General features: G+C 47.8%; 1 protein-coding gene across 2 annotated transcripts; it reads right to left on the bottom strand.

Annotated features, from left to right (window-relative positions):
• Window positions 1-1,734: 1,734 nt before the first annotated feature.
• Window positions 1,735-24,242, bottom strand: LSM14B (LSM family member 14B). Of its 2 annotated transcripts, XM_048497143.1 has the most exons (10): window positions 23,876-24,241; window positions 16,545-16,708; window positions 12,430-12,565; window positions 10,134-10,250; window positions 6,082-6,249; window positions 5,861-5,938; window positions 4,617-4,778; window positions 4,353-4,506; window positions 3,848-4,028; window positions 1,735-3,040 (listed from the first exon to the last, which is right to left on the bottom strand). In XM_048497143.1, exons 1-9 carry the CDS (start codon window positions 23,994-23,996, stop codon window positions 3,857-3,859), a joined length of 1,272 nt encoding a protein of 423 aa, XP_048353100.1. In that variant the 5' UTR covers window positions 23,997-24,241; the 3' UTR covers window positions 1,735-3,040; window positions 3,848-3,856. The 2 variants fall into 2 exon arrangements, with proteins under 2 accessions (XP_048353100.1, XP_048353101.1); XM_048497144.1 differs by lacking the exon at window positions 10,134-10,250 and having other exon boundaries at window positions 23,876-24,242.
• Window positions 24,243-25,015: the final 773 nt, after the last annotated feature.

Raw genomic sequence — 25,015 nt, 5'->3', positions numbered from 1 at the left:
TTTGTATACTGTCTCCATGAAAGTCCGAGCAGTAGTTTTCTAGGCATCTTCTAAAGCAGTGGTGGCGAACCTATGGCACGGGTGCCAGAGGTGGCACTCAGAGCCCTCTCTGTGGGCACACTGCAGTTTGTCATGTGGGGGGGAATTGCCCCCCCCCCCCATATCTAGGCTGGCATGGGCCGCTGGACTTGATTGCGTGCACCTCAGCGAGAACGGAGGACTCAGCTGGCGGGTCTGGTGCTTGTGCTCCAGGTGGTTGCTGCCCAGGGGGGAGGGGGCAGAGGCAGCAGAGAGGCTAGAGAGGTGCACAATGGCGCATGCGGGACTTGTTGGAGGCTACAGCAGGGGGTTATTCGGGTTAAATTGCCGCGTTGGCACTTTGAGATAAATAAGTGGGTTTTGGGTTGCAATTTGGACACTCAGTCTCGAAAAGGTTCACCATCACTGTTCTAAAGTATAGATTGACCCTTGTGTGCGTCTTCCATCCCAGCCAATTCACTTTAGTGGCGAAAGCATATACACAGGCTCCATAGTTTAAAACCAGTTATTTTCCCCTCTTCCCCTTCCAGTGGTGGGGAAACTACAAATAATCCAAGGGCAGAGAGAAACTACCAACAAACTACTAATAATCCATAAGTATTGAGAAGACTCCCAAATCATTGCAAAAGTTGTTCAGATGACCAACGGCACTATTTTATTTACTGTATTTCTCTCCTGCTATTCTCCCCAATAGAGATCCCAAGGCAGCTTGCATTATTCTACCCTGCTACATTTTATTCTTACTAGAACCCTATGAGGGAGATTTGACCAAGAGTGTCTGAACAGCCCAATGTTAAGAACATGAGAAAGAGCCTGCTGGATCAGACCAGAGTCCATCTAGTCCAGCACTCTGCTATTGCAGTGGCCCACCAGGTGCCTTTGGGAGCTCATGTTTGCAGCAAACTTCCATGGCAAAATGGAGATTCAAATCTGAGGCCCCTTCTGCACTTTCAATCCACTTTCAGTGCACTTTGCAGCTGGATTTTACAACTGTAAAAGTGCATTATTCTGCATGTGTGGAAAAGGCCTATGTTTTGCAGATCTTGGTATTCCTCTTAACTACTACGACATGGTCACTCCCCAGACATGCTGTTTTCCAAATTAGATCCCATCCGTCTTGTCCAGAAACGAAAAAGCCAGGGAGGGAAGACCTTGCTAGAACACTATCAGGAAACAGCCTGTGCCAAGTTCAACCTCAAGAGCCAGAATGATCAAAACTCAATCAGGAAGGCCACGGGGGGACCTCAGGCTAGCCACTCGGCTGTTGTAGCTTTCAGGATTGTTCTGAAAACTAAGAAGAGTGTGACCATGTATACGACAGGCCTGTACCCTTTAAAGAACGGGATAAGCCAAAATTATAAACAAGACTGGCCTTCCAGAAGAATGGTGAAATTCTTTAAGCCTGAATGGAACTGTGCTTGTATGCCAAACCACAAAATCATCCAACAGTCCCAAACTGTTCTTTTCTGGGTTTTTCCCCACCTTTAAGCACTCAAGACAGATTACAACGCATACCAAAAAAGTAGCAGCAAGCTCACTGTAGCATGTTAAATTGTTTAGAGAAAGCAAACGTCAGAAGCTTGCTCTCCGCGGTTAGTGAAAACGTTTTAGCAGTTTCTCTGGGAATATTCCCATTTATTCTGGATCAAGCGGGATTACTCAGAGACGTCTGTGAGCCAGATACGAGACCGGAAGTGTCGAACATTTACATATTTATTCAGAATGATTCCAGGAGCAGCCCCACCACAATATTTCAATCCTTAGTGATGCAGGCCTACAAAATAACCCCCCCCTTTACTTTTACAGCAACTTAATACCAAGGGGGTGGGGGAGAAAAGTAAGGCGAGCCATTGAGGGGGGCGGTAGGGTATGGGGTCCGTTGGAAGCCTCTCCACAAAATGCTCCTACAAGCTAATAAAGGACACGGGCCTATTACTACAGGCTGACCTCCACTTTCATGCAAAAGTTTACAATCCCTGCACAAACCCTTTTAAGCACTCCCTCCCCACCATTAAAAAAAAAAACCAAAAAAATTATTTACATTGGGGGGGGGAGAGAGTAGAAGAACTGAGCATGCTGGTTCACTCTCCCCCCGGCCCCTCCATGCCCCGAGTTGGAAACCCGGCACAAAATGAACAGCCTCTCCGAGCCTTTTTTGTCAGGAAAGAGTTCAATGTTGGAGGCAAAGACTTCGCCCTCGCCGGGGAAAAAAGGGGTAGTGTTTTAAGTATTTCTATCTCCTCAAAGTGTTAACTATATAAGCATCCTACGGTTTCAGCCGTCCTAAAGCAGAAGGCTCGGCTTTAGTGCTTTTCATTCAGCCGCTAAGAGAGAGACCTACCATGGGCCATTCAGAAAATTCAACAGCATTCCTTTTGAGGGGTGACCAGCACTCCGAGCGAGTTTGCCACCAAGCTTTCCCCGGAGAAGTTCTAACGGCAAACCCACAATGACATGATCAACACCTTCCCCATCACCTCACTTCACACAATTTTTTTTGTTTTGCACCACAATTCCATTTCGAGACACCGAAAATAATCTTCAAGAACAGGATGTGGGGGGCAGAGACAACAGGAGGAGACCTGCAAGATCTCCGTTCCTCGGGGGAAAGGATCACACACACACAAAAACAAAACACGGAGATGCTGGTTTCAAGTGAGCTTTGGTGCTTCTTGAAGAACTGAGAACTCCTCCTTCCGAAGATGAGAAAATGGGTGTCGTGGATCAACTGCAGCAGCCTTTGGAACCTCAAAGCAGCACATTTAAGTTCCTTGCAGTTTTTTAAAAAAAAAGGAAAAGGAAAAAAAAGTTTCCTTGAAGAGGTGGTGATTCCGCACTTTCGAGACCACTCTTGTGCTCCGACCGTGTTCTGACTCAGAGCAACAGTGCCTTCAGAATGTAAGCATATGAACATGGCGCTCCATTCTTTCCGTATTTAGGTGCAGCTCCCCAGCTTGATCCCTCCTTCCTATGTACACATCTTTGCAGTATGTGGGAGAACCTACAGGAAGAACACATACATTCCAGTTTCACATACATACAAGCATCCCCTTTGAAGAAGAAGAGATTGGAGTTATACTCCACCTTTCTCTCCTGAAAGAAGACTTCAGGTGGCTTACAAGCTCCTTTCCCTTCCTCTCCCCACAACAGACACCTGCTGAGGCAGGTGGGGCTGTAGGAGTGCAGAAACACATCCGGTTCACCAGATAAGCCTCTGCCACTCAGGTGGAAGAGTAGGGAATCAAACCCAGTTCTCCAGATTAGAATCCATCTGCCCTTAACCACTACATCACACTGGCTTTCATCCTGCTACCTAAAAATCCCAGGAATATGGCATTTTGCCTCTTCTCTTTAATGCATAAACCCAAAACAAGGTGGTCAGGGCTAAGAAAGGCCACTCTAGGCTGACACATGACAGAAATCCACCTGCTCTTAACCACTACACTACACTTTGCTGGTTAGGCTCTGCCCTATGTCTAGCACCAGAGTAACTTTCTGCTATTCATGACGGCAGAAAAAGCCACTATCCAGAACCAGCAGAGGAGTCTAGAAATGAATATCTTCTGTCTAGGCCACCAAGAGCTCCTTGAAGACAGAAAGGAATACAAAGACATGACAGAACTCATCTACAAATATGCATTTCACTAATTTGGAAAGAAAACAGAAGCAGATTACAGCTGCCTTGGTTGGATGAACATTTATAAAAAAACCCCCAAGGGGTACAACTTGGGCAGTCTCTATACCATGAACATTGATAGACTTACTAGGGGGGCCTGGGACTCAGGAGTATTCCAGTTTCAGCACTTGCCTGAAAGGTTCACACCCTTCCCGTCCCCACTCTGGACGTCGCTTGAGTTCGCCTCACAGCACCGGATCCCCTTCCGCCACGAAACCCCCCTCGGAAACTACGGCCCCGAAGAAACCGGCCAGACACGCCAAATGTCTCCGTGTTCAGCTTCCGTTCTTCAGCCCATGTTGTTCGCCTGGAGCTACACAAAACAAGACGAATTACACTGCTGTGAATTGGTGGTCCCCCGCAAGTTGCACATTTTTGTCCCGGAGGAGAGGAACCTGCTACATGGCCACAGCACTGCCGTGATCAACTTCTTTTTTGTGTTCTATACAACATGCCTGTCCATGTTTCAAACTTTGCGTAATCCCCATGATGCAATCCTGTATTCTCGTAAGGCCATGCCAAAGATGGTTTAGAGAACCATCCGCATGCCTGCCCGCAGAACTAGGTGGAAGTAGTTCTGACTGTTTTTAAATCCTAATGCTTAAAAACAAGACCATGGCGGAAGATTCAAGGTCACCTGGATTTCAGTTCAGATGAGATGTTGTCGAAGAACGACTTTGATTTGTCGTAATAGCAGTTTGGCCCAAGGAGGTCTTCATCTGCGTTGCCATCGCAATTCTCAGCAGCCACAGTAGGGTCGCCCTTCTCCTCGCCTGCCTCAACTTTGTCATCTGAAAAAAACGGAGGAGGCAATTACTCTTCCCACTGGAGACGCCTTTTGCCTGCTCCAAAAAGACTGAATTGGCATCCACTTTGTCAGATGTAAACCAGAGCTACAGACCTTTGAAGTTAAGTTTCTTCTTGAATTCCTTATCCAGCTCCTCCCGATTGAACTGCGCATTTGCGCTTTCAAAGTCAAAGTCACCTTCAAACTTGATTGTATTCTCTTTCACAGCAGCTGGCCGGTTTTGCCCTCTGGAACGGTTCCTGGTTCGTCTATTGCCTGAAGAGGAAGAAGAGTTATACACCCGGGGGGGGGGGGGGGGTTTAAAAATAAAAAAAAGGTTTGTGGTCCAAAGAAAGTCAAGACTGCACTCAAAGCATTCCTCGTATCTAAGTAAGGTAATCACTACCCTTCTATTGCAGAAGTGGTCCTAGCAAACTCCCAGCTCCCTAGCAAACTCCCTTTCGACACTAAAGCCTTTGCAATCCAAATCTTATATATGAAACTCATGTACTAAAATATGTCCAGAAGAATATTCTAGGGTTTGTTAAGCTGGGTGGGAGTGAGGACTCTCAAGTACTCCCCTCCCATCTGTGGGGCTTGACGTCTTCTGTTCGTCAGCAGCTGTCCTGAAAAGCCTTAAGTTGCCCTCACAAAGTTTTTGAAACAGTTAGCTGGAAAGGTCATTCCCACAAAATCCACTGAAGCAAGGCAAATCCACCTTCAACTCAAAGACATGCTGTAGAGACTTCACTGCTTTATGGATCGCTATGTATTGTTTTCAATTATTCAATTATTTCTCAATGCAGAATGACTTAAATACTAGAACCAGGGGGCATTCATTGAAAATGCTGGGGGGAAGAATTAGGACTAATAAAAGGAAACACTTCGTCACGCAACGTGTGATTGGTGTTTGGAATATGCTGCCCCAGGAGGTGGTGATGACCACTAACCTGGATAGCTTTAAAAGGGGCTTGGACAGATTGATGGAGGAGAAGTCGATCTCTGGCTACCAATCTTGATCCTCTTTGATCTGAGATTGCAAATGCCTTAACAGACCAGGTGCTCGGAAGCAACAGCCGCAGAAGGCCATTGCTTTCACATCCTGCATGTGAGCTCCCAAAGGCACCTGGTGGGCCACTGCGAGTAGCAGAGAGCTGGACTAGATGGACTCTGGTCTGATCCAGCTGGCTTGTTCTTATGTTCTTATGACTTGCCATGCCTCTTCGAGCCTTTGGGATAACCAGCCCAGACCACCCATAATTCCTGCTCTTCTGTACAATCCCATGTACCACAGAAGCTACACACAGGAAGGTTAGGAATCCATAAATTCTCCAAATTTAACTGTCAGTTTAACGTACCTGATCGCCTCCTCTGGGGCCGTCTATTTTCATCATTCACCTGTCCTTGCGTTTGCACAGGTGCGGGCTCAACTGTATCTAGGGCAAAATAGGAAAGACTGTTCACTCAACCAGGTAATTACGAGGCTGGAAAGGTAACAGCAGAGGTAAAGTCAAACAGACTGCAGAACACAAATGACTAAAAAGGGAACACATTTCTGAGGGGGGGGGGGGTTCTGTACCAGTTGTCTTGCTGCTCTGCGGAATTGGCCGTGTGTTGCGCTGGATAGCAGGGGCAACTTTGACCGGAAGAGTCTTTTTGGGATTCAGGCTGTCGATGGGACCCGTCTGAACTGCCTGTTCCACCATGGGACTTTTACGCACTGAATGAACTGATGCAAAAGCAGCGCCTGCAGGGAAAACCAAGAAGTGCCAAAAGATACTGCCATCCTGATTTAAGGGACTACTCTCCAGCCTTTAAGGCCAATCAGGTTCACAAGCCTTTGCACTTCCCCCCGCCCCCTTATCCCATCCTGACTTCAGACTACAAAGATTTTCCAGAAAAAGAACTTGGAAGTATATTGTAGGAGTTTTCAGACACTTATGGAATCAACAAGTTTGGTTTTACTGCGGTTCACGGAACAGCAGGCTCTGTTAAATATAAAAATCTATCGACATCATCTTAATTGATATTGCAGTCACATAAAATGCTTCAAGGAGCCCTCCAATAGATTTGTCAAGAGAAGTCAGAAAAATAGACTGCACAGTTAGCAAATGCAGGATCTGTTTTTTGTTAAAGCACAATAGACTAAGCTACCATTTTCCGCATTCATGTTGGCACTGCAGCTAAGGATGCGAAAGCCTGAAAAACCGACCTCCTCTCCCCCCACCCCAAGGAGTTCTCCCTTTTTCTCTATAGAAAATTGGAACTCTTGAGCAGTACTGAAGAACTCCAAATAAATTTTCTGTTTTTATGGCAATGTTTTACTCAACCTGTAACACAAAGGCTTAAAGACACTCTACAGTTAATGGTAACTCCTGAGCATGATGTACACATCTATGATATTTATAAGAAACTTTGGCTAAATGTGACGAAATGTCAACAGTTAATATAATACACTATTGAAGCATTTGGTGTTTTCTCCATTAAATATCCAAGTACGCTGCTAGTATAGCAAAGATACGAGACCACTGCAAATACTCCCCCTTTTGCTTAATGGACTTACACCACATTTTCAGTGGCATCAGTTCAAAGCCCCAGGCACTGCTGTTGTTGAGGCAACAGCTGGGTGGAAGTCAACTAGCCTCAGCTCCTCCCCTGGCCATAGTTCTGGCCTTCCCCTGCTATGCCAGCTGTGGTGGGGATGCAAGGATGTTGTAGCAGAACTCTGTGCGCTGCATTTGACTAATGTGGAGGGCAGAAGCAGCTTGCCTTTGCATCTGCCCCTCCACCAGGGCAAGTGCCCCAGGAAGGGCAAATCCATCACCCCCTCCATTTGGGATGGGACTATATACATATATACCGTTAAGGTTCTATAAATATGCCAAATCGGTACAATTCCATACGCTAACAAATGATAAATTTCATGCTGTTAAAAAAAACTAGGCTTGATAATTTCCCCTTAGCATTTGTTTTTGCTGGAAAAACAAAACAGTTTCCCAGAAACGTTGCATCTGTAACTTCAGTTTGGAGTCTTTCCTAATGTCCTTCAAGGTAATATTCCCAACAGCTGTAGTTTTGTGAAAAGACTAGGATCCAAGGATCTTTTTAATATGCATGATTTGGGGCAAATCATGAGCATTAAGCGGCTTTGAGTATCAGTGTGCCTTTCCTCAGAAGGATTTATCCGCTGCTTTTCCACATGTGCAAAGTCTAGAGCAAGTTCTGATGGGATTCGGCCCCAAACCATACCTCACATCAAACCAGGCAAGTAATGATCCACCACACACGGCAAGGCAAGCGCAGCCATGCTCAGAAGAGCCTACTTGGCGTTTTACTGTTTAAGAGCTTCCCATCTATTTTGTGCCTCAAAGTTGCTCTCGACACACGCAATTACACCAATATGGATGAAGCACACAAACAAAGCAACTGAAGAGCAGAAAAACAGCACAACCAACAATGGAACGGTCGTTCAGTTTAGGTACAGAATTTGATCTTTCCTGGCTCAAAGTACAGACACAGTTGACCAGTTTGTGTCTATTTCAGAGATTTAAAACAGGCCTACTTTCCTATGTCCAACGTTAGACAACACTGTCCCAAAACCAAGTGAAAGGCACATTGCCTTGAGCTCCAATTGCTACAGTACATTTGTTTCCACTATGCAGCCACATCTCCAGTGGCCAGGTTTCCATGAAGGGCACAACATATCTTTTCCAGGGACCCAGTATTCATATTCCAGCCACTCAACAGTAGCCTACACTATTTTCTACTGCATTGTAAAGGACCTGGCATTTTAACACCTTGAAAAGCCTTGCATTTTGGAAGCAGAACATCACAAATATGCAAGCACACCATTTTGGTTAACTTTTTAGATGCAGCTATCTCTTTCTTTGTCCAACTCACAGACCCGTTGAACATATCTGTGGAATAAATTCTTCCTTGGATCCATGAACTTCAAGATACAGAGGCACAAAGTCCAGCTGGTGCTTTTGATTACATCATCTTTTTGTAGTTGCTTCACAGAGTAAACAGGTTGAGCAGATCATATACTACCATGCGGCACTTCAGTGAATTTGCCTGGTCTTTGAAGTGTTCACTTGAGCTTGAAAAAAGTTCTCCTGATTTGCTATGTTATGGGCTTGCACAAGTTAACTGCCTGGTAAAGCAACAAAGCAATTGAGCTGTCTCAGTTGCATCCCAACAGCCATTCCACCCCCCACCCACATCACTGCAAGTACATTTCCATCAGTGGCAGGGGAGAAAAATGTCATCAATTCTTTCCTTCCAGTGCAGACTCCAACACATTCTCTGGAGTTTTCTCTTTCTCCAATTGTTTTCTCCAATTGGCCATGCTGGCAGGGGCAGATGGGAACTGTAGTCCATGAACATCTGGAAAGCTGCAGGTTGCAGACCCCTGCCCTAGAGAGTCTGGAAAAATTTGGAAACAGTTTCCCGTAAAAAAAAAACCTGTTTAATTCACCATTGCTTTAAACCAGTGGTGGCAAACCTATGGCACTCCAGATGTTCATAGACTACAATTGCCATCAGCCCCTGCCAGCATAGCCAATTGGCCATGATGGCAGAGACTGATGGGAATTGTAGTCCATGAACATCTGGAGTGCCATAGGTTCGCCACCACTGCTTTAAACTTTTCGGCAATGTTCTACTTGTGGTCTCAAATTAATCTTAAGATTGCTCAAAACCTTGGGGGGAGGGGCAACAACTCATGTCATTTATGACTACTAAGTGAACTCTTCAACAGACCTCCTGATCTGAAAAGGTCAAAGGAACTGCAAGCTTTTATGCTCAAAATAAGCAGACCTGAATGTTTCTACAAGCCTACCTAGAGATCTGTGGCAATGAAAATACAGAACTTTGGAAGGCTTAAGCGAAAACAGCCAAGCAGCCGCCCAAAGCATGAGCCTGCAGTGCCTTGGAAGGTGACTTCATTTGGTACGGCATAAAACGACTTCCTGCTCTTCCTGCCTTCTCTTACGTGACTTGTTTCCAATTTATAGCTCTGGCTTTTGGCAGAAGCTGAAGTATAGCTTTGAGCTTCTGAACAGAGCTTTGAAACCGGGCAACAACTGTGAAGAGGGAACGCTCAACTACAGGTCTGATTCAGACCTGTTCCGGGTGTCTTATCTAAGGGATGGATCTGCCATAACATAAGAACAATATTGGCTGGCTCAGTTCTCGGAACGAGTAACCTGCAAACAAAACACAGACATTCTTTTATGTATGCCCTATCAGCTGGCATGATCTCCTAAACAGGGTGGCAACTTGACCATAGCACGTTTCATGGTTTCTGGTCCTCATAGATATGCAGGCGAAGTCTTCTAGAAGCTCTGAGGCTAAGACTCCGCTACTCTCTGCGGCTTCCAGCTCCCCTTCATTTCTCCTACACTGCAGTTTTATTATCTTTAATTAGTCCTGCATGGTTATAATCGCTGTCCGGAACTCAGTCCCTTCTTCATCCACTGATCCGGTACCTGCGGCGGAAGGTTTCAGAAACAGAACCCTGAATCCTTGCCAACGTTACTCTGTTCAGGAGCAAGAGAGGGGTTAAGACAACATGTTTGGCAAACACCATGCAGTTCTTCAAAATACTTGGAGTCCTCAAGCTGCTGTTACCCTTAGAAGACAGCAGGTGTGGCTCTGATGACAAGTCAGGCTCTGAAACCGGCTGGGGAGACGAAGAAGTGCTAGGGCTGGAAGCAGCGGCTGATGCTGGAGGGCTTACCAATTTCTCTAGAAAGATAGAAGGGAGAAGACAAAGCAAAGAGGGACACCAGTGAGACACCCGGCTGAACAGACATCCAGACAGACTGGGGAAAGAGATGAGACGTTTAGGAGCTGGTGCGCTAGACAGCTTTGAGACTCTGCAGAATTTGACCGGAAACGAGGAAAGTCTTCATTGGGGCTTTCCCCACTGACAGAGTTGAACTGGTTTCTACCTAGGTTCACCTCAGTGAATCCCCACTGCCACCAAGCTCAACATTGTTTTGTCTCAGTTCCCCCCCCCCCCCTCAGAACTGTGAAATCCTTGGTTGATACTGCTTTGAAGCTTCGAAGTGGGGAAGCATCGAAATGACACCTCATCTGTTCAACCAATCATGAGCCGCTTTTGTGGCATGCGCAGAACGGGGGAGTCGTGGCGCGCAGAAAGCGCATGTAACTGTAAACTGTAAAAAAAAAAAAGAAGGCTCCTGTTTCCCACCGTAACACAAGCTCCAATCACGATCGACGAGCGAAACAGGCACCAAGATGATCCTGCCCACTTAGCTCGGTTCCAGGGGGCCAACTCAGTTGCTGTGGGGACAGCCTGGAATCACCCTCTACTGAAGGGAACCGAGTCGACCTTAGCTCCCTTCTGTAGTGGGGAAAGCCCCATTGAGTGACTAGAAGAAGAATGTTCTGCGCTAGGCTCAGTGGCGGTGGGGAGTGCTGCTAAGTCACGGCTGACTTGTGAGGGTTTTCAAGGCAAGAGGCAAACAGCGATGGTTTGGCATAGCCTGCCTCTGTGCAGCAACCCTGGGCTTCCTTGGGGGTCTCCCATCCAAATGCTAACCAGGGCAAACCGTTCAAAGCTTCCAAAAATATAGCTCGTCCGGGCCATCCGGGTCACAGCACTGGCTCAACAGTCAACATTAACAGACACTTTAGAAAACAAATCTGAACAAAAAAATTAAGAGGGAGTACAAGGCCCTTTGTGCACTTATAGTTTTCGGGACGGCTGTGTGCTTTGTAGTGGGGTCTCCTTGCCTTCCCTTGTTTACACAAAAGGAGGTGCCCCGCTGCCTCCAAGTCTAGCTGCCCTTCTCCCTGCCCCCTAAGGAAAACGCTTCCAGATTTGGGAGGTGGTTTGCTACCTGTTTATGGTTTTTGTTAAAGGCCATTTCTGTGACCTATTGCTCTTATCGATCCCCTGGAAATGCTGGCAGAGTGCTCTTGCGTGGTGGGGGAAGGCAGGAAGGGGTGGAAAAGCCAAAGGAAGCAAAATGCATACTGCCCTGCTCCACTTTCCCTGCACAGGCCCGGGGAGGGGGGGGGGGTGTCACACTTTGCCTGCTCTTGGAAATGATGGGGCTTCTCTGATTGGCAGCGTGGTGAGTTCTGAAGAGGGGGAAACATGTGGACAATTGACCATCTGACCCAAAGGTAATAAACACTTGACCCAAAGAGACCAAAAGTGCACAAAAGGCCAAAGATACCCATAGGCAGTAGGATCTGTCTCACTTTCTGATTTACGTCAATCAGCAACTTAGAAATGAATAATGTTCAACAGCCGGATGAACACTTCTAACGTATACCACATGGGGACATGTAATACAATTCTTCTAATTCACACTAAGGTTCGGAAGCCATCACCCTATTCCTGTTTCGCAGCTCAAGAGTCAAGGCTGAAAAGTTGCAGTTATTCAAGACCACACACAGAGTTTACGATGGAACTGGAATTAGCACCTCTGTTCCATCCGCAGCCTTCCACACACCCTGAGCAGCCTCTCTAAAGACTGATTACTTTTTACAAGCTTTGGTTCATAAAACCCATTTATACCCTTTCGACGGCTAAAGGAGATTTGCCATGTCATTTAACAAGCAAAACAAAACCTTAATCCTGACAAGGCGCGGGCTGCTATGAAACCCGGCATTCGCCACCAAGAAGCCTTGCATATTTTGCACCGAGCACTCTCCAAAATGGCCAGACGACGAACACAGGATCACATTACAGAAGGCTGACCGAGGAGAGAGAGTAGAGAACTCCCGTGCATCGAGTCAGGGAGAACACTTGGCCAGAGCCTTTCAATGACTACGGAGAGACGTTTTTGTACAGAGGAGCATTCAGTTTGAGCCACGCCCTGCCATTGGAAAAGCCACACCCCAGACACACGCTGTCCATTTCAGCAAGAGCCAGCCCCATGTTACTCACCTAGACCGAGGGACGCAGCGTACTGCTGACTAATCAAAGAGCTGGCAGCAAGCTGGCTGTAGGGAGGCATGCCTCTGAAGGGACTGTAAGGCACATGCGGCTGGAAGGAAGACGCCGAGGCAGAGCTCAAGGAAGACTGCAAAGCAAGACAGCGCTGTTAACTCAAGGCTCGGAGAGTTGCTCTTCTGCCCTCCCCATTCCACGAACCCAGATCGGCCATTTTGACATGTGGCACGTTTACACAAATGACAGTTGATTTAGTGAAAGTATTTATACCCAGCAACTGTTAACATGTGTTCCCAATGCAAGTTCCACCATTCAAGTAACACACAAAAACCAATAGGGGATGGATCAACAAGGAAGTCTTTTTAGTAAAAGGTGGGCAAGAAAAAGGCGACCCAGTAGCCATATGTTGGCTATCCTGACCCTTAAATGGCCTTTCCATCATCAACTAAAGACCAGGATTTTCTATCATGGCTTCTATCAGTGGAATGGTCTCCTTACCAAAAGTGTGTCCACCCCGCTCACTGGAGGTCTCCAGGTGGAGTTACAAAGCCTGCTTTTTTTGCCAGGGTTTTTGGTTTTAACCAGAATATTACTTTTTAAGCTGCAACTCTAAGCAACTGTACACAATTGAAAAAAGTATATCATCAATGTTTTGATTCAGACAGGTGGTAAAAAAAGGACAGACAGAAGTACCGACACAGGAGAACTTGGGAAAGACAAGAGTTTATTCTAAGCCGGGGGTCTGCAACATGCAGCTCTCCAGATGTTCATGAACTACAAATCCCATCAGCCCCTGCCAGCATGGCAAATTGGAATGTCAAACTGTCTACTGTCAAACAGCCCTTACTGTCAGGAGGTTTTTCCTGATGTTTTGGTGGAATCTCTTTTCCTTCACCTGGAACCCATTACTCCTGGTCCTAGTCCCTGGAGGAGCAGAAAACAAGCTTGCTCCCTCACCAACATGACATCCCTTCAAATACCTAAACATGGCTATCATGTCACCTCTTAACCTTCTCTTCACCAAACCAAACATACCCAGCTCCCTAAGACTTTCCTTGTAGGGTAGTCAGCAGTCTTTTTGAATTGTGCCCTTGAAAGAAATCCGCCAGCAGTGCAAAAACTTCAAAATGGGCCAGATGCTCCCTACATTTCATAGCAGCAAGAGACTGCGCTGCCGTGTTCTGCACTAACTGCAGCTTATGGACAGTTTTCAGAGGCAGCCCATACAAAAGTGTATTGCGGCAATATAACCTGGATGTGCTCAGGGCAGTGGTGACTGTGGTTTAGCTGCACCTTCCACACCATGTGAAGTTAGCTATGCATCACACAAAAATCTCTTCTCTATAGACACTAATCCACAGCAAGCAAGCCTGTTAAGAGGGAGTGCAATAATCCCGCAATCAACTGTACTACTAAAAAAACCAGTCCTTTATTTTTATTTGGACTGAGCTTACTGGTCCTTATCCAGTCTACTGTTAAATCAAAACGCTTGTTCAAGATGTCCAACATTTGCGAAGACAGAACTCTGCATCAGCAAACCAACGTTGTTCCAGTCCTCTAGATGACCTTTCTCCGTGGTTTATCACATAGATCAGTAATGGCGAACCTTTTCGAGACTGAGTGCCCAAATTGCAACCCAAAACCCACTTATTTATCGCAAAGTGCCAACACGGCTATTTAACCTGAATACTGAGGTTTTAGTTTAGGAAAAAACGGTTGGTTCTGAGGCGTGCGTTACTCGGGAGTAAGCTTGGTAGTAGTTGGTGGCTTTGCTTTGAAGCAACCATGCAACTCTTCCAACGGGTGAATCATGACCCTAGGAGGGTTTACTCAGAAGTAAGCCCCATTGCCACCAACCGAGCTTACTCCTAGGTAAAGGATCACGCTTTGGTTCTTCGCATGAAAATAAGTGGTTTAACAGGGCTTACCAGGGTTACCTACACTGCTTCCCCAAAACTAGGTCTTAGGTTTAATGCTAATAATCGAGCCCAGTGGCCCAGACCAGCCTAGATGTGTGTGTGTGTGTGGGGGGGGGGACTCTGTGCATGCCCACAGAGAGGGCTCTGAGTGCCACCTCTGGCACCCGTGCCATAGGTTCACCACCACTGACATGGATTACAGAAGTCAGAGAAGATAGAGCTCTGCTGGACACCCAATGAACCACACAACTACAGAACTACTCGCAACATCACCTTTCAACACTGGCCAATCATACAGGACTGATGCTATTTCAGTACAGTGACCACACCATCTTGGCCAGCTGGTCCAAAAGAATACAGTGACAGATAGTAGTAGAAAAAGAAGAAAAGGAGAGTTTGGATTTATACCTCACCTTTCCCTCCTGTAAAGAGACTCAAGATGTGTTTGGGACTCTTTAGTTTGGGACTCTTTAGTTTGGAGAGGTCTGAGGGGGGATATGATTGAAGTCTATAAAATTATGCATGGGGTAGAAAATGTTGACAGAGAGAAATTTTTCTCTCTTTCTCACAATACTAGAACCAGGGGGCATTCATTGAAAATGCTGGGGGGAAGAATTAGGACTAATAAAAGGAAACACTTCTTCACGCAACGTGTGATTGGTGTTTGGAATATGCTGCCACAGGAGGTGGTGATGGCCACTAACCTGGATAGCTTTAAAAGGGGCTTGGACAGATTTATGGAGGCGAAGTTGATTTATGGCTACCAATCTTGATCCTCCTTGATCTCAGATTGCAAATGCCTTAGCAGACCAGGTGCTCAGGAGCAGCAGCAGCAGGCCATTGCTTTCACATCCTGCATGTGAGCTCCCAAAGGCACCTGGTGGGCCACTGCAAGTAGCAGAATGCTGGACTAGATGGACTCTGGTCTGATCCAGCAGGCTAGTTCTTATATTCTTAAGATGGCTTACAAACCCCTTTCCCTTTCTCCCCCACGACAGACACCTTGTGAGGCAGGTGGGGCTGAGAGAATTCCAAAGAACTGTGACTAGCCCAAGGTCACCCAGAGGAAATGTAGGAGTGCAGAAACACCTCTGGTTTACCAGATGTGTCTAAAGTCACAAAGACATTATGGAGAACCAACAGGCTCTGGCAGTGCCAGCAAAGGCTGCAAAGCCAGGCTGGAAGCCAGACTCGAATATAAGCTGCGAGCCCCATAATTTCAATACAGAGTAGGCAACTACATATGCCAGAAATTACACAAGCAAACAAAAAAAAAAACAAGGTTCAAGTCTGTTTCCATTAACAAGTAATGGTCAAAAATCAGATTTGTGCGTATCAAATATACAGGCATATTTTATGGGTTATGCGCATTCCAGCAGCAAGAAAATGCTCTTGCTAAAGAGCAGAACATAACTGAGACTCCACAGGGACTTCCAGTGTCAATGCCAGTCTTGTTCCATACGTATTGGAAATGTCTGAGGCCAACTGAAGGCTGGGCAGGGACACGCAGAGATCTAAAGAGCGGCTTTAAGCACATCAATATGCCTTGAACATGCCCAGTGGAGTTCTGACGCTGACCTATGTGGGATCACAAGGTGCTTGTGAAAACCCTTCGTTTCAACAGCAGCTGGCAATGTGACGAGTAAGGGGGATTACTGTCTAAGAAGCACAGTCAGCAAGATCCCCCCTTAGGTGTATAGAACCAGTTGTGCTTTCTGCCAGATCCCAGCTATAATTTGGCTCATGAGCTGACTAGCTCTCCAAAAAGGTAAGGAAGTCTCAGAGATGCTGTCACCTGGCTCCCTACAAAAGCCTGCAACTTAAGACTAAAGGGGTATAGGCAGACATTGCTATTGGCCGTCAGCAGAAGCTAAGAGGGCATTTACCTAACTGCCTCAATTAATTTCTTCGTGCCGTTTAAAGACAAAAGTGGCCAATGCCACCTCATGCTAGAAAGCAGCATGTGGATTTATATAGACCCAGTTTCAACTAGAGAGCTATAAAACCAACTACTGTTTTTAATTAATAATGGAGTTACCCTGGGCTAAAACTAAATTGCCGTAACGATCTATCCAAGACAAGCTGTGGACTTTTATCCCCAGGAATATTTAGGGCCCACTGTCATCTTGCCAGAAGCTCTGGGAGAGTTCACTTTGCGAGACCCAATGGCTGCGGTGGAAAGCCACTTACTTGGACAATAGCAGGATCCTGAGGCAAATTATGCTGTGCTTTTGGAGGCTCGCATACGGTGATATCCTTGATGTCACTGCCACGGAAGATGATGTATTCGTAGACTTCCTCCCTCGGAGGGGCAGGACGATCCGTGGGACGATCTTCGGTTCCAAAGGAGCGAACTTGGCATGTGAAGAAAAAACCACTTATTAGTACTTGACCGAACAAGCATCGTGCTGCCGTCATGCAAGAGGCCTGCTTAGAAAACCGCCAGGCTCCTTCCTGCTTGAAAGACACCAGTCCCAATTCACAAAATGAGCTAGCCTGCCTTTTAAAAGAAGCTGGGATTCCTAGCCAGACAGACAGCTGCATCCTGCAGCTCCCCATATATTGTTGGTCTACAATTCCCATCAGCCCCTGCCAGCATGGTCAATTGGTTGCAGACCCCTGGGCTATGATATCAACGCTCCTGATAAGTGAAATGTAGGTAGTCATTTGAGTGGCTTGCGCCAGCAGCTGCTGCAGTTTCTTTTCTGCCCCTATTATACTATGCATATTTGGGACATGTGGACAAGGCACCTATTCAACACAGCACCAGCATTAGTCATAATTCTGGATTTCTGTTACAGAAAATAAGAACAACAGCCATCCCTAAAAGGTCAACCCAGGGGCACCACCGCTGGCAGAAAGGGATGGACCTGAGGCAAGGCTCACTTCAGAATTAGGAGTCAAGCTTTGTCCTGTAAGCAGATTCACAGTTCAGGACTGTCACTGGACCTGCGTGTTTGCAGCAGTACTGTAAGCAGGGGTTGAAGAAGAAGAGTTTGGATTTATACCCTGCCTTTCTCTCCCGCAAGGAGTCTCAAAGCGGCTTACAAACTCCTTCCCTTTCTCTCCCCACAACAGACACCCTGTGAGGTAGGTGGGGCTGTATGATTTCTGAGAGAACTGTGACTGGCTCAAGGTTACCCAGCAGGCTTCACGTGTGAGAGCAGGAAAACAAATCCGGTTCACCAGATAAGAGCCCGCCACCAGTCATCTGGAATAGTAGGGAAGCAAACCTGGGCCTCCAGATTAGAGTCTGTCGCTCTTAACTACTGCACCAGGTTGGCTCCACAAATAGTCATGAAAGCAGAAAAACCAGGGAAAGGCCAAGTCTATCAGGGCTGCCACCTGCTCTTAGCTTTTCCCCAGAAAAGGACGTGGTAGGCCCCTAAGCAAGCACCAGGTCATTCATAACGGGGGGGGGGGGGGGGATGATACATTGCAACATTCACTAAGCATCTACTAGGCAGACTATGTTAAGGGGTGGTTTGCCACTGCCTTCCCCAGTCATCCACACTTTGCTGTGTACTCATTTCACTCATTTGCCTCCAGGGGCATCATGCCAAGGGGGCTGGGGGCGTGACGCACCAGACCCCCGCCTCTGCAGGGGCGTGGCAAGAGCATTCCAAGGCATTCTGGGGGCAGTCCCCCTGGCTCTGTCCGTTTGCCTCGGAAGGATGGAAAGTTGAGTCAACCTTGAGCCGGCCACCTGGCTTAAACTGACTCTTCCACAGGGACTGAACAGAGGCTGTGAGAAGGGCTGCAGCACTGCTCCACGGGGCTCCCTGCCTTTCCCTTTACCGTGCAGCAAAGAGACTTGCCTAAACTGGTGACAAAAATTAGACGACTGCAAGTGGCCTGGAAAGCAAAAAAAAAATCTTTCCAAGTTTTGCTTTCAGGTCCCACAGGTTCGAGAATGCCTCTGGTCTTCTGGCTGATAGGAACACTGGATAGCCTCCTCCCTACTGAACATGTTGTTCTCAGACAGGAGTTGGGTAGCACTGCCTCAGCCACCTTCTTCTAGCCTCAGCTCTCAGGGGACATTGGTCTCTCCTCACTAAGAAACAGAAGGCAGCTACACCTACAAACACCCTGCTTACCACAGACTAAGGTCTGAGAAGCAGGGACATCCTCTGTCTGGTAGGCAGCTGTTGCAGAATCACTACAAGGCCGTTGGGATTGACTATGCCACACCAGCAAGGATGCTGCGGTATAGTTGCTTGTGAGTGAGAGATGGAGCCCTCCCTTTAGGTCAAAGTCTCAGTCTCTGTTCATACTGGAGGGAGGAAATTTGCTTCAATGCAGAAATGAATGTTCACCAAGGAGTAATATTTGCTGGGTCAACATTTGAGGTGGTTTTGCAAAAGGGTAGGGAAGAACCAGGACAGCACAGTGGCTGTAATACTTCCGATTTCCCCCGAAATGTCAGTATCTGAAATTGGTACTTTCTTATCAACCATCCTGCTTTAGTACTGTGCATCATTCATAACCTGCTTAGCCTATAAAACTGTGTGGCATATTTATGAAACTTAAAAAGGACAACCACTTTAGCTTTGTGCTAACCAAACTGTGACATGCACAGAATCAGAGGATGAACACAAAAAACTGCTCCCTGCTTACACCACTCAGGAAGATGGTTCGCACCATTTGGCACTGAAATAATTCTTCCAAACACTTGTTTAAAATTTATAACATCAGTAGGTGAGTAATAAAGTTATGGATGGATAAAGATAAGGTTAACACCTTAGTAGAAGGTAGATCTACACTGGAGACCCTTCCTTACAAAAATCTTCCATTAGGTTTGTGCTCGGCAACTCCATGTCTTTCATTATTTATTAGCTTTATATCTCACCTTTCTCCCCAATGGGAGATACAAAGTGGCTTGCACCATTTTCCTCTCCTCCATTTTATACTCACAACAACCCTGTGAAGTAGGTTAGGCTGAGAACATGTGATTTGGATCAAGGTTTCCCACATCCTAGTCAGACACTCTAACCACTACACCATACTGGTTCTAAGAAATACACACCTTGGCCACTTTCACACAGATGATGAAAACACCAGCAGGCTTCCTTTGCTATTACAACAGCACTGGAAGCTTTCTACTCCACCTTAGTTACAGTAGCTACAGAGGAGCAGCAGTGGCGTAGTGGTTAAGAGCAGGTGCATTCTAATCTGGAGGAACCAGGTTTGATTCCCCGCTCTGCCGCCTGAGCTGTGGAGGCTTATCTGGGGAATTCAGATTAGCCTGTGCACTCCCACACACACCAGCTGGGTGACCTTGGGCTAGTCACAGTTTTTATTTTATTTATTTATTTATTTATATTTTAGATTTATAGGCCGCCTCTTCCCCGGAGGGCTCGAGCTCCCTCAGCCCCACCTACCTCACAGGGTGTTTGTTCTGAGGGGGGAAGGGCAAGGAGATTGTAATCCCTGTGAGTCTCCTACAGGAGAGAAAGGGGGGATATAAATCCAAACTCCTCCTCTTCTTCTTCACTCCCATTTGCTTGTGAGAGGCAGACCCTACCCCACCCCCCTTGGGTCAAAGCTCCTGTCACCATCCACACTGGAGACAAAGGCGTCGTATTTCTGAAGAACTGAATATTCTGGTGGGGTCATTGTAGTTTCATTCCGTGTTTTGTTCAAAATAATGCTCATGTGATTGTTACATCCCTCTATATTTAACTGAGGGCTCAAAACCACTTGAGCAGAACGAGTTTCTGAACTCTGAGGTGTAACATAACTTTCTGTTCTTATACAGCATGAACACCTCCCCACATACATTCACTGTTTCAGAAACAAAAGTTTAAAGACTGAAGATAAATAGTGGGTCTCTTTATTTTAGGAAAGGGAACCCAGGAATCCTAGAACACTGGCAGCAATTTAATCACAACCAGAGTGGCATGAGAAAGTCTATCAACTTGCTCTGACCTGGATGGCCCAAACTAGCCTGATCTCACTAGATCTCAGAAACCTAAGCAGGTTCCATCCTGGTTAGTCTTTGGATGGGAGACCATCAAGGAATACCAGGATTGCTAGGCAGAGCCAGGCGATGACAAACCACCTCTGTTAGTCTCTTGCTTTGAAAACACTATGTGTTCACAGGAGAAGGAGGAGTTTGGATTTATATCCCCCCTTTCTCTCCTGTAGGAGACTCAAAGGGGCTTACAATCTCCTTGCCCTTCCTCCCTCACAACAAACACCCTGTGAGGTAGGTGGGGCTGAGAGAACTCCGAGAAGCTGTGACCAGCCCAAGGTCACCCAGCTGGCGTGTGTGGGAGTGCACAGGCTAATCTGAATTCCCCAGATAAGCCTCCACAGCTCCGGCGGCAGAGCTGGGAATCAAACCCGGTTCCTCCAGATTAGATACACGAGCTCTTAACCTCCTACGCCACTGCTACTCCAGTAAGTCAGCTGCAATTTGATGGCAAAAAAGAGAGCAAGTTGTAAGAGCAGACAGGAAACAACACAAGAAAACTGCCTTTATTTTGTTTCTTGTAGGGAGCTGAAATGAGGCAAGAAGAGAGCACTGAGGACCTTCTGAGGCAATATCACAGGTGTGGGCTGGGTGGGGCTGTCCACTAGAGAATACACGGAGCCATACAAATGAATGGCTGACTGCTGCTGCTATCTGCCTTCTGGGTCAGGGAGACAAGATAAGATATGAAAAACAGGCTGCAACAAACAGCTCCCTTCGCCCTCCCTGTGCGCTTCTGTTGCCTGGCTACTGGATTTTTGTTCTTTTCAAAAAGCAGCATTGGGGATCTCAACGTTTCTATGCCCTTGCACAGGAACTGTTAACACATACATATGGTCCTGCCATCTCGTCTTAAATAAGAGGCTGTGTTATTCGTGAAGTTGGTGGAAAAACTGAAGAGTGCTTCACAGCACCAGATAGCTCACCATCCCACCCTTTTCATGGCGAGGACATCTAGCAATTAAGCTGGCAAGACACTGAATTTCCAAACGTTTGCCAAGCTACTAACCACCCTTTCTGGCTCCACACTGCCAAACATCAAAAGCTGACTCATGAAAGCAGCAGGCTAACAGAAGCATTTCTGCCACTCACAAGACTGGCTTTACCCACCCTCTTTAGTCCACTGCTCTGGCAGGTTGCAGTCAATTCGCACCTAACCACGACCCCCAAAGCCAGGACATATGGGCATCCCCTGCCCCTCACACACACACAAGGAAGATCAATTTGGATTTATACCCCACCTTTCTCTCCTGTAAGGAGATTGAAGGGGGCTTACAAGCTCCTTTCCCTTCCTCTCCCCACAACAGGCACCTTATGAGGCAGGTGGGACTGAGAGAGTTCAGAGAGAAATGGGACTAGCAGCCCAAGGTCACCCAGCAGGAATGTAGGAGTGCAGAAACACAGTTGGTTTACCAGATAAGCCTCTGCCACTCAGGTAGAGGAGTGGGGAATCAAACCCGGTTCTCCACATTAGAATCCACCTGCTCTTCACCACCACACCGGCTCTCATCCTGCTACCTAAAAAACCAGCAACAGGGCATTTTGCCTCTGCTCCTTAACACATGAACCCAAAACAAGGTGGCTGGGGCTAAGAAAGGCCACACACGACAGATTCTCCAGAGACTCCTGATCCCGCATGCAGGAGACTTGCAGGGCTTCACGGCGTCCCTTCCCCATTTACAACTGTCAGAAGGCTTACGAAAGACCAAAGCCCACCCAGAACTTCCACATGACGTGCAGCCATCTAGGACACCTCATAGTGATCAAAACAAAAAAATCCTCATAAGTATACCTGGAGCATAGTAGGTGCATTTGTTGAGCCCCATAGCCCGGCTGCAGGAATACTTCCTAGGGCACTTACAGTCCTCCCCATTAGGATGAAAACAAAAATGCCAGGAGCCATCCTCCTGGCTTTCAAAGCAAGGCAAGTGAAAGGAATATGATGACCTACTTACTTCTCCCTCCTAAGTTTTTAGAGTGGCGAGGTTCCCCTTTGCTACTACTAAACCCCTTAAGCTGAAAGTGGATGCAACATAGAAGAAGTGCGCATCTTTACAGACTTAGAGGGTCAGGCTAAGGGGCAGGAGGACAGATTACTCTTTTCTCTCACCCCGACTATTTGTTAACAAGACATGGCAGGATAGAGAGTTGCTAATTAGCAGCATTACAGGAAGGAAGAACAAGAACAAAGCAGATGAGGTGGTGAGATAAATAGGATGTTGCATAGACCCTTCCTTTCCTGAACTATATCCTCTCCCTTCAGCAGGACCCTTGCTTGGATATCCCAGTCTGAAAAACCCTTCCCTACTGTTATGAGTGAAAAGATGTAGAAAACTAAAATAATTCAGAGAAGCTACAACTCTGGCACTCTGTCCCCTGGAACCAAATGTCTGTGAATTGAACAAGGGAGAACAGAGGAGCAAATCAAATAAAGCACTGAACACTTACAAATGTAAGGAGGCAACAACTTGGCTGTTGGGAGTAGCTACTCCATTGCACACACCCTTCTCCCATTAAAGGCTTTTTAAAGGAGGTGGCGGTAGTAGAGGAAAGTGGTCTAGAGACCCACTTTTGTTCCCCCACTATAGATCACAATGATGTCTGCAAAGAGTTGTAAATCCACAGGACACAGGAGAGAGGGAAAGACACTAAGAGCCATAAAGTCTAGAGAGCCTAGATTTGAGCACCAACACCATACAGATGTTCACCATATAATATTTCAAGAGCAGAAGCTGAGACAAAGAGAACTTTGACTCTCTGCAGCAGCTTGAAGCCTGCAAACCTTGCCAGCCTCTAAGGTTTGGTGCATGTGCAAAGAGCAGCCCCAGTCACAGCCGGCTTCTGGAGACCTTACAGTTTCGGGGGCAAGTGAGTAAAGCAGAGGTGGTCTGCAGTCGCCTTCCTTTGCAGAGTCTTCTGAAGTGCTGCTGGGTTCGAATCTAGTTGTTTCACTGCAGACCAAACAGACTGACTCCCCCCCAGAGGGGGCACCTCCTCGCCCCCCAGGGCCATGCAACTTCCCCCCAACCCCATAGGAATGGGAGAATAAAAGAAAAAGGGTTAATTCTTTCCTCCACAATTCCCCCACAGCCTCCTGATATAAGACACCCTTTAGAAGCGACAAGACGGGAAGGAGGAGGGTAAGAGCAGTGCGGGGGGGGGGGGTTGGGCCATAGGCTCCCTCTTCCCCAGAGCTGCCCGACTGGGCTCCCCCTCCCCCATCTGGTTAAAAGGAATGGGCATCAATGACGCTGGAGGGGGGGGGGTGTATGGGAAGCCATACAGGCCGCGCGCACACCCCCTTTCTAGGCCCAGCTGCTTTCTCTCTCTCTCCCCCCCCCTCCCGCAACGCTTCAAGGAAAGAAAGGAAGAGAGGGAGGCCTGTGGGAAGGAAAGGGCTGCCATTTCTTCCTCCCTCGTCGAGGCGGCAGAGCCAAAGGAAGGCCCCGAAGGCGTCCCCCCGCCCCCGCTCGGTTCCTTTCTTCTCATCGTTTCCCCTCGAAGGGCTACCCCGCCGCCGCCCCCTCCCCCCCGCCCCGCGCCTTACCCTTGGCGAGGGCGACCGTGGAGTTGTCGGTGTCGATGGTGTAGAGGATGCCCTCGTAGCGGATCTGCGCCTTGGAGATGAGGCTGATCTTGCTCCCGAGGTACGGCGTCCCCGAACTCATGGCGGCGGCGGGCGAGTCGAGGCTGAAGAGGCCGGGATGGGGGTGGGGGGGTGGCGCCGCTGGTGCTGCTGCTGCGAAAGGCCCGGCGGCCGCGCTCCTCCACGCGCACCTCACTCTTACCTCAGCCGCCTCCGCCGCGGACTCCGGGAAGAGCGCCCCGCCGGCCCCGCCTTTTATAGGCCAGACAGACGAGGGGGGGGAAGAATGAGGGCTGAAGGGGGCCGTGGGAGAAAGAGACGGCGAGGGGGGTGGGGTCACGCAGGCGCAGCTGGGTCCGCGACGCGCGCGAGAGAAGGGAGGGAGGGAAGGCGGCGAGGAAACAGGGAGGGGCGGGCGGGCGGGCGGGCGGCGGTCACGTGACGCCCGGCCTGTCGGCTCGGCCGCCGCCGAGCGAGACGAATCGGCCAAATGCCCTTCAGCTGGCGGCGGCGGCGGGGAGGGCGGGGCAGAGGGAGGCGGTGTCCGCCCCGCTGTACGCGGAGTTTGAGGGGAGACCTGGAGCAAAAGGAGACGAGTGGGGGAAGGGGGGGTCTTTCGTCAGCCATTGTGTACTTATCTATGTTTGTGCATATGAGTGTGTGTGCGTATACACACATAGCTATAGAATGGCTGACAAGAACCCCCCCTCCCCTTTTCCTTGTGTGTGTAGATACCTAGATATATAGATAATGGCTGACGACAGACCCTCGCACACACACACACACACAAAAACAGTGGTGGGATCCAAAAATTTTAGTAACAGGTTCCCTCACCAGCCCCCCCTCAGCAAAGGGGGCAGAGGCGTACCTAGGCAAACCTGAGCCCTGGGCAAAACCTGAGTTGGATGCCCACCAATGGGCAGCCACCACACCACATTTTTTTTGCACCAGGTCATTTCTAAATCATCATCACATTATAGAAAATGCCCTAACTCACAAATCTAAACACAGCAATGGTGAAACACACAGGTTCTTTGATAGAGACTGGTGAGATAAAAGGTACCAAAGGCTGAGAATCCATGAATTGCTGTACCTGAAAGG

Source organism: Sphaerodactylus townsendi, linkage group LG05 (genome assembly GCF_021028975.2).
Source record: "Sphaerodactylus townsendi isolate TG3544 linkage group LG05, MPM_Stown_v2.3, whole genome shotgun sequence".
NCBI lineage: Eukaryota > Metazoa > Chordata > Lepidosauria > Squamata > Sphaerodactylidae > Sphaerodactylus > Sphaerodactylus townsendi.
This window is presented reverse-complemented; position numbering and strand designations above follow the sequence as displayed.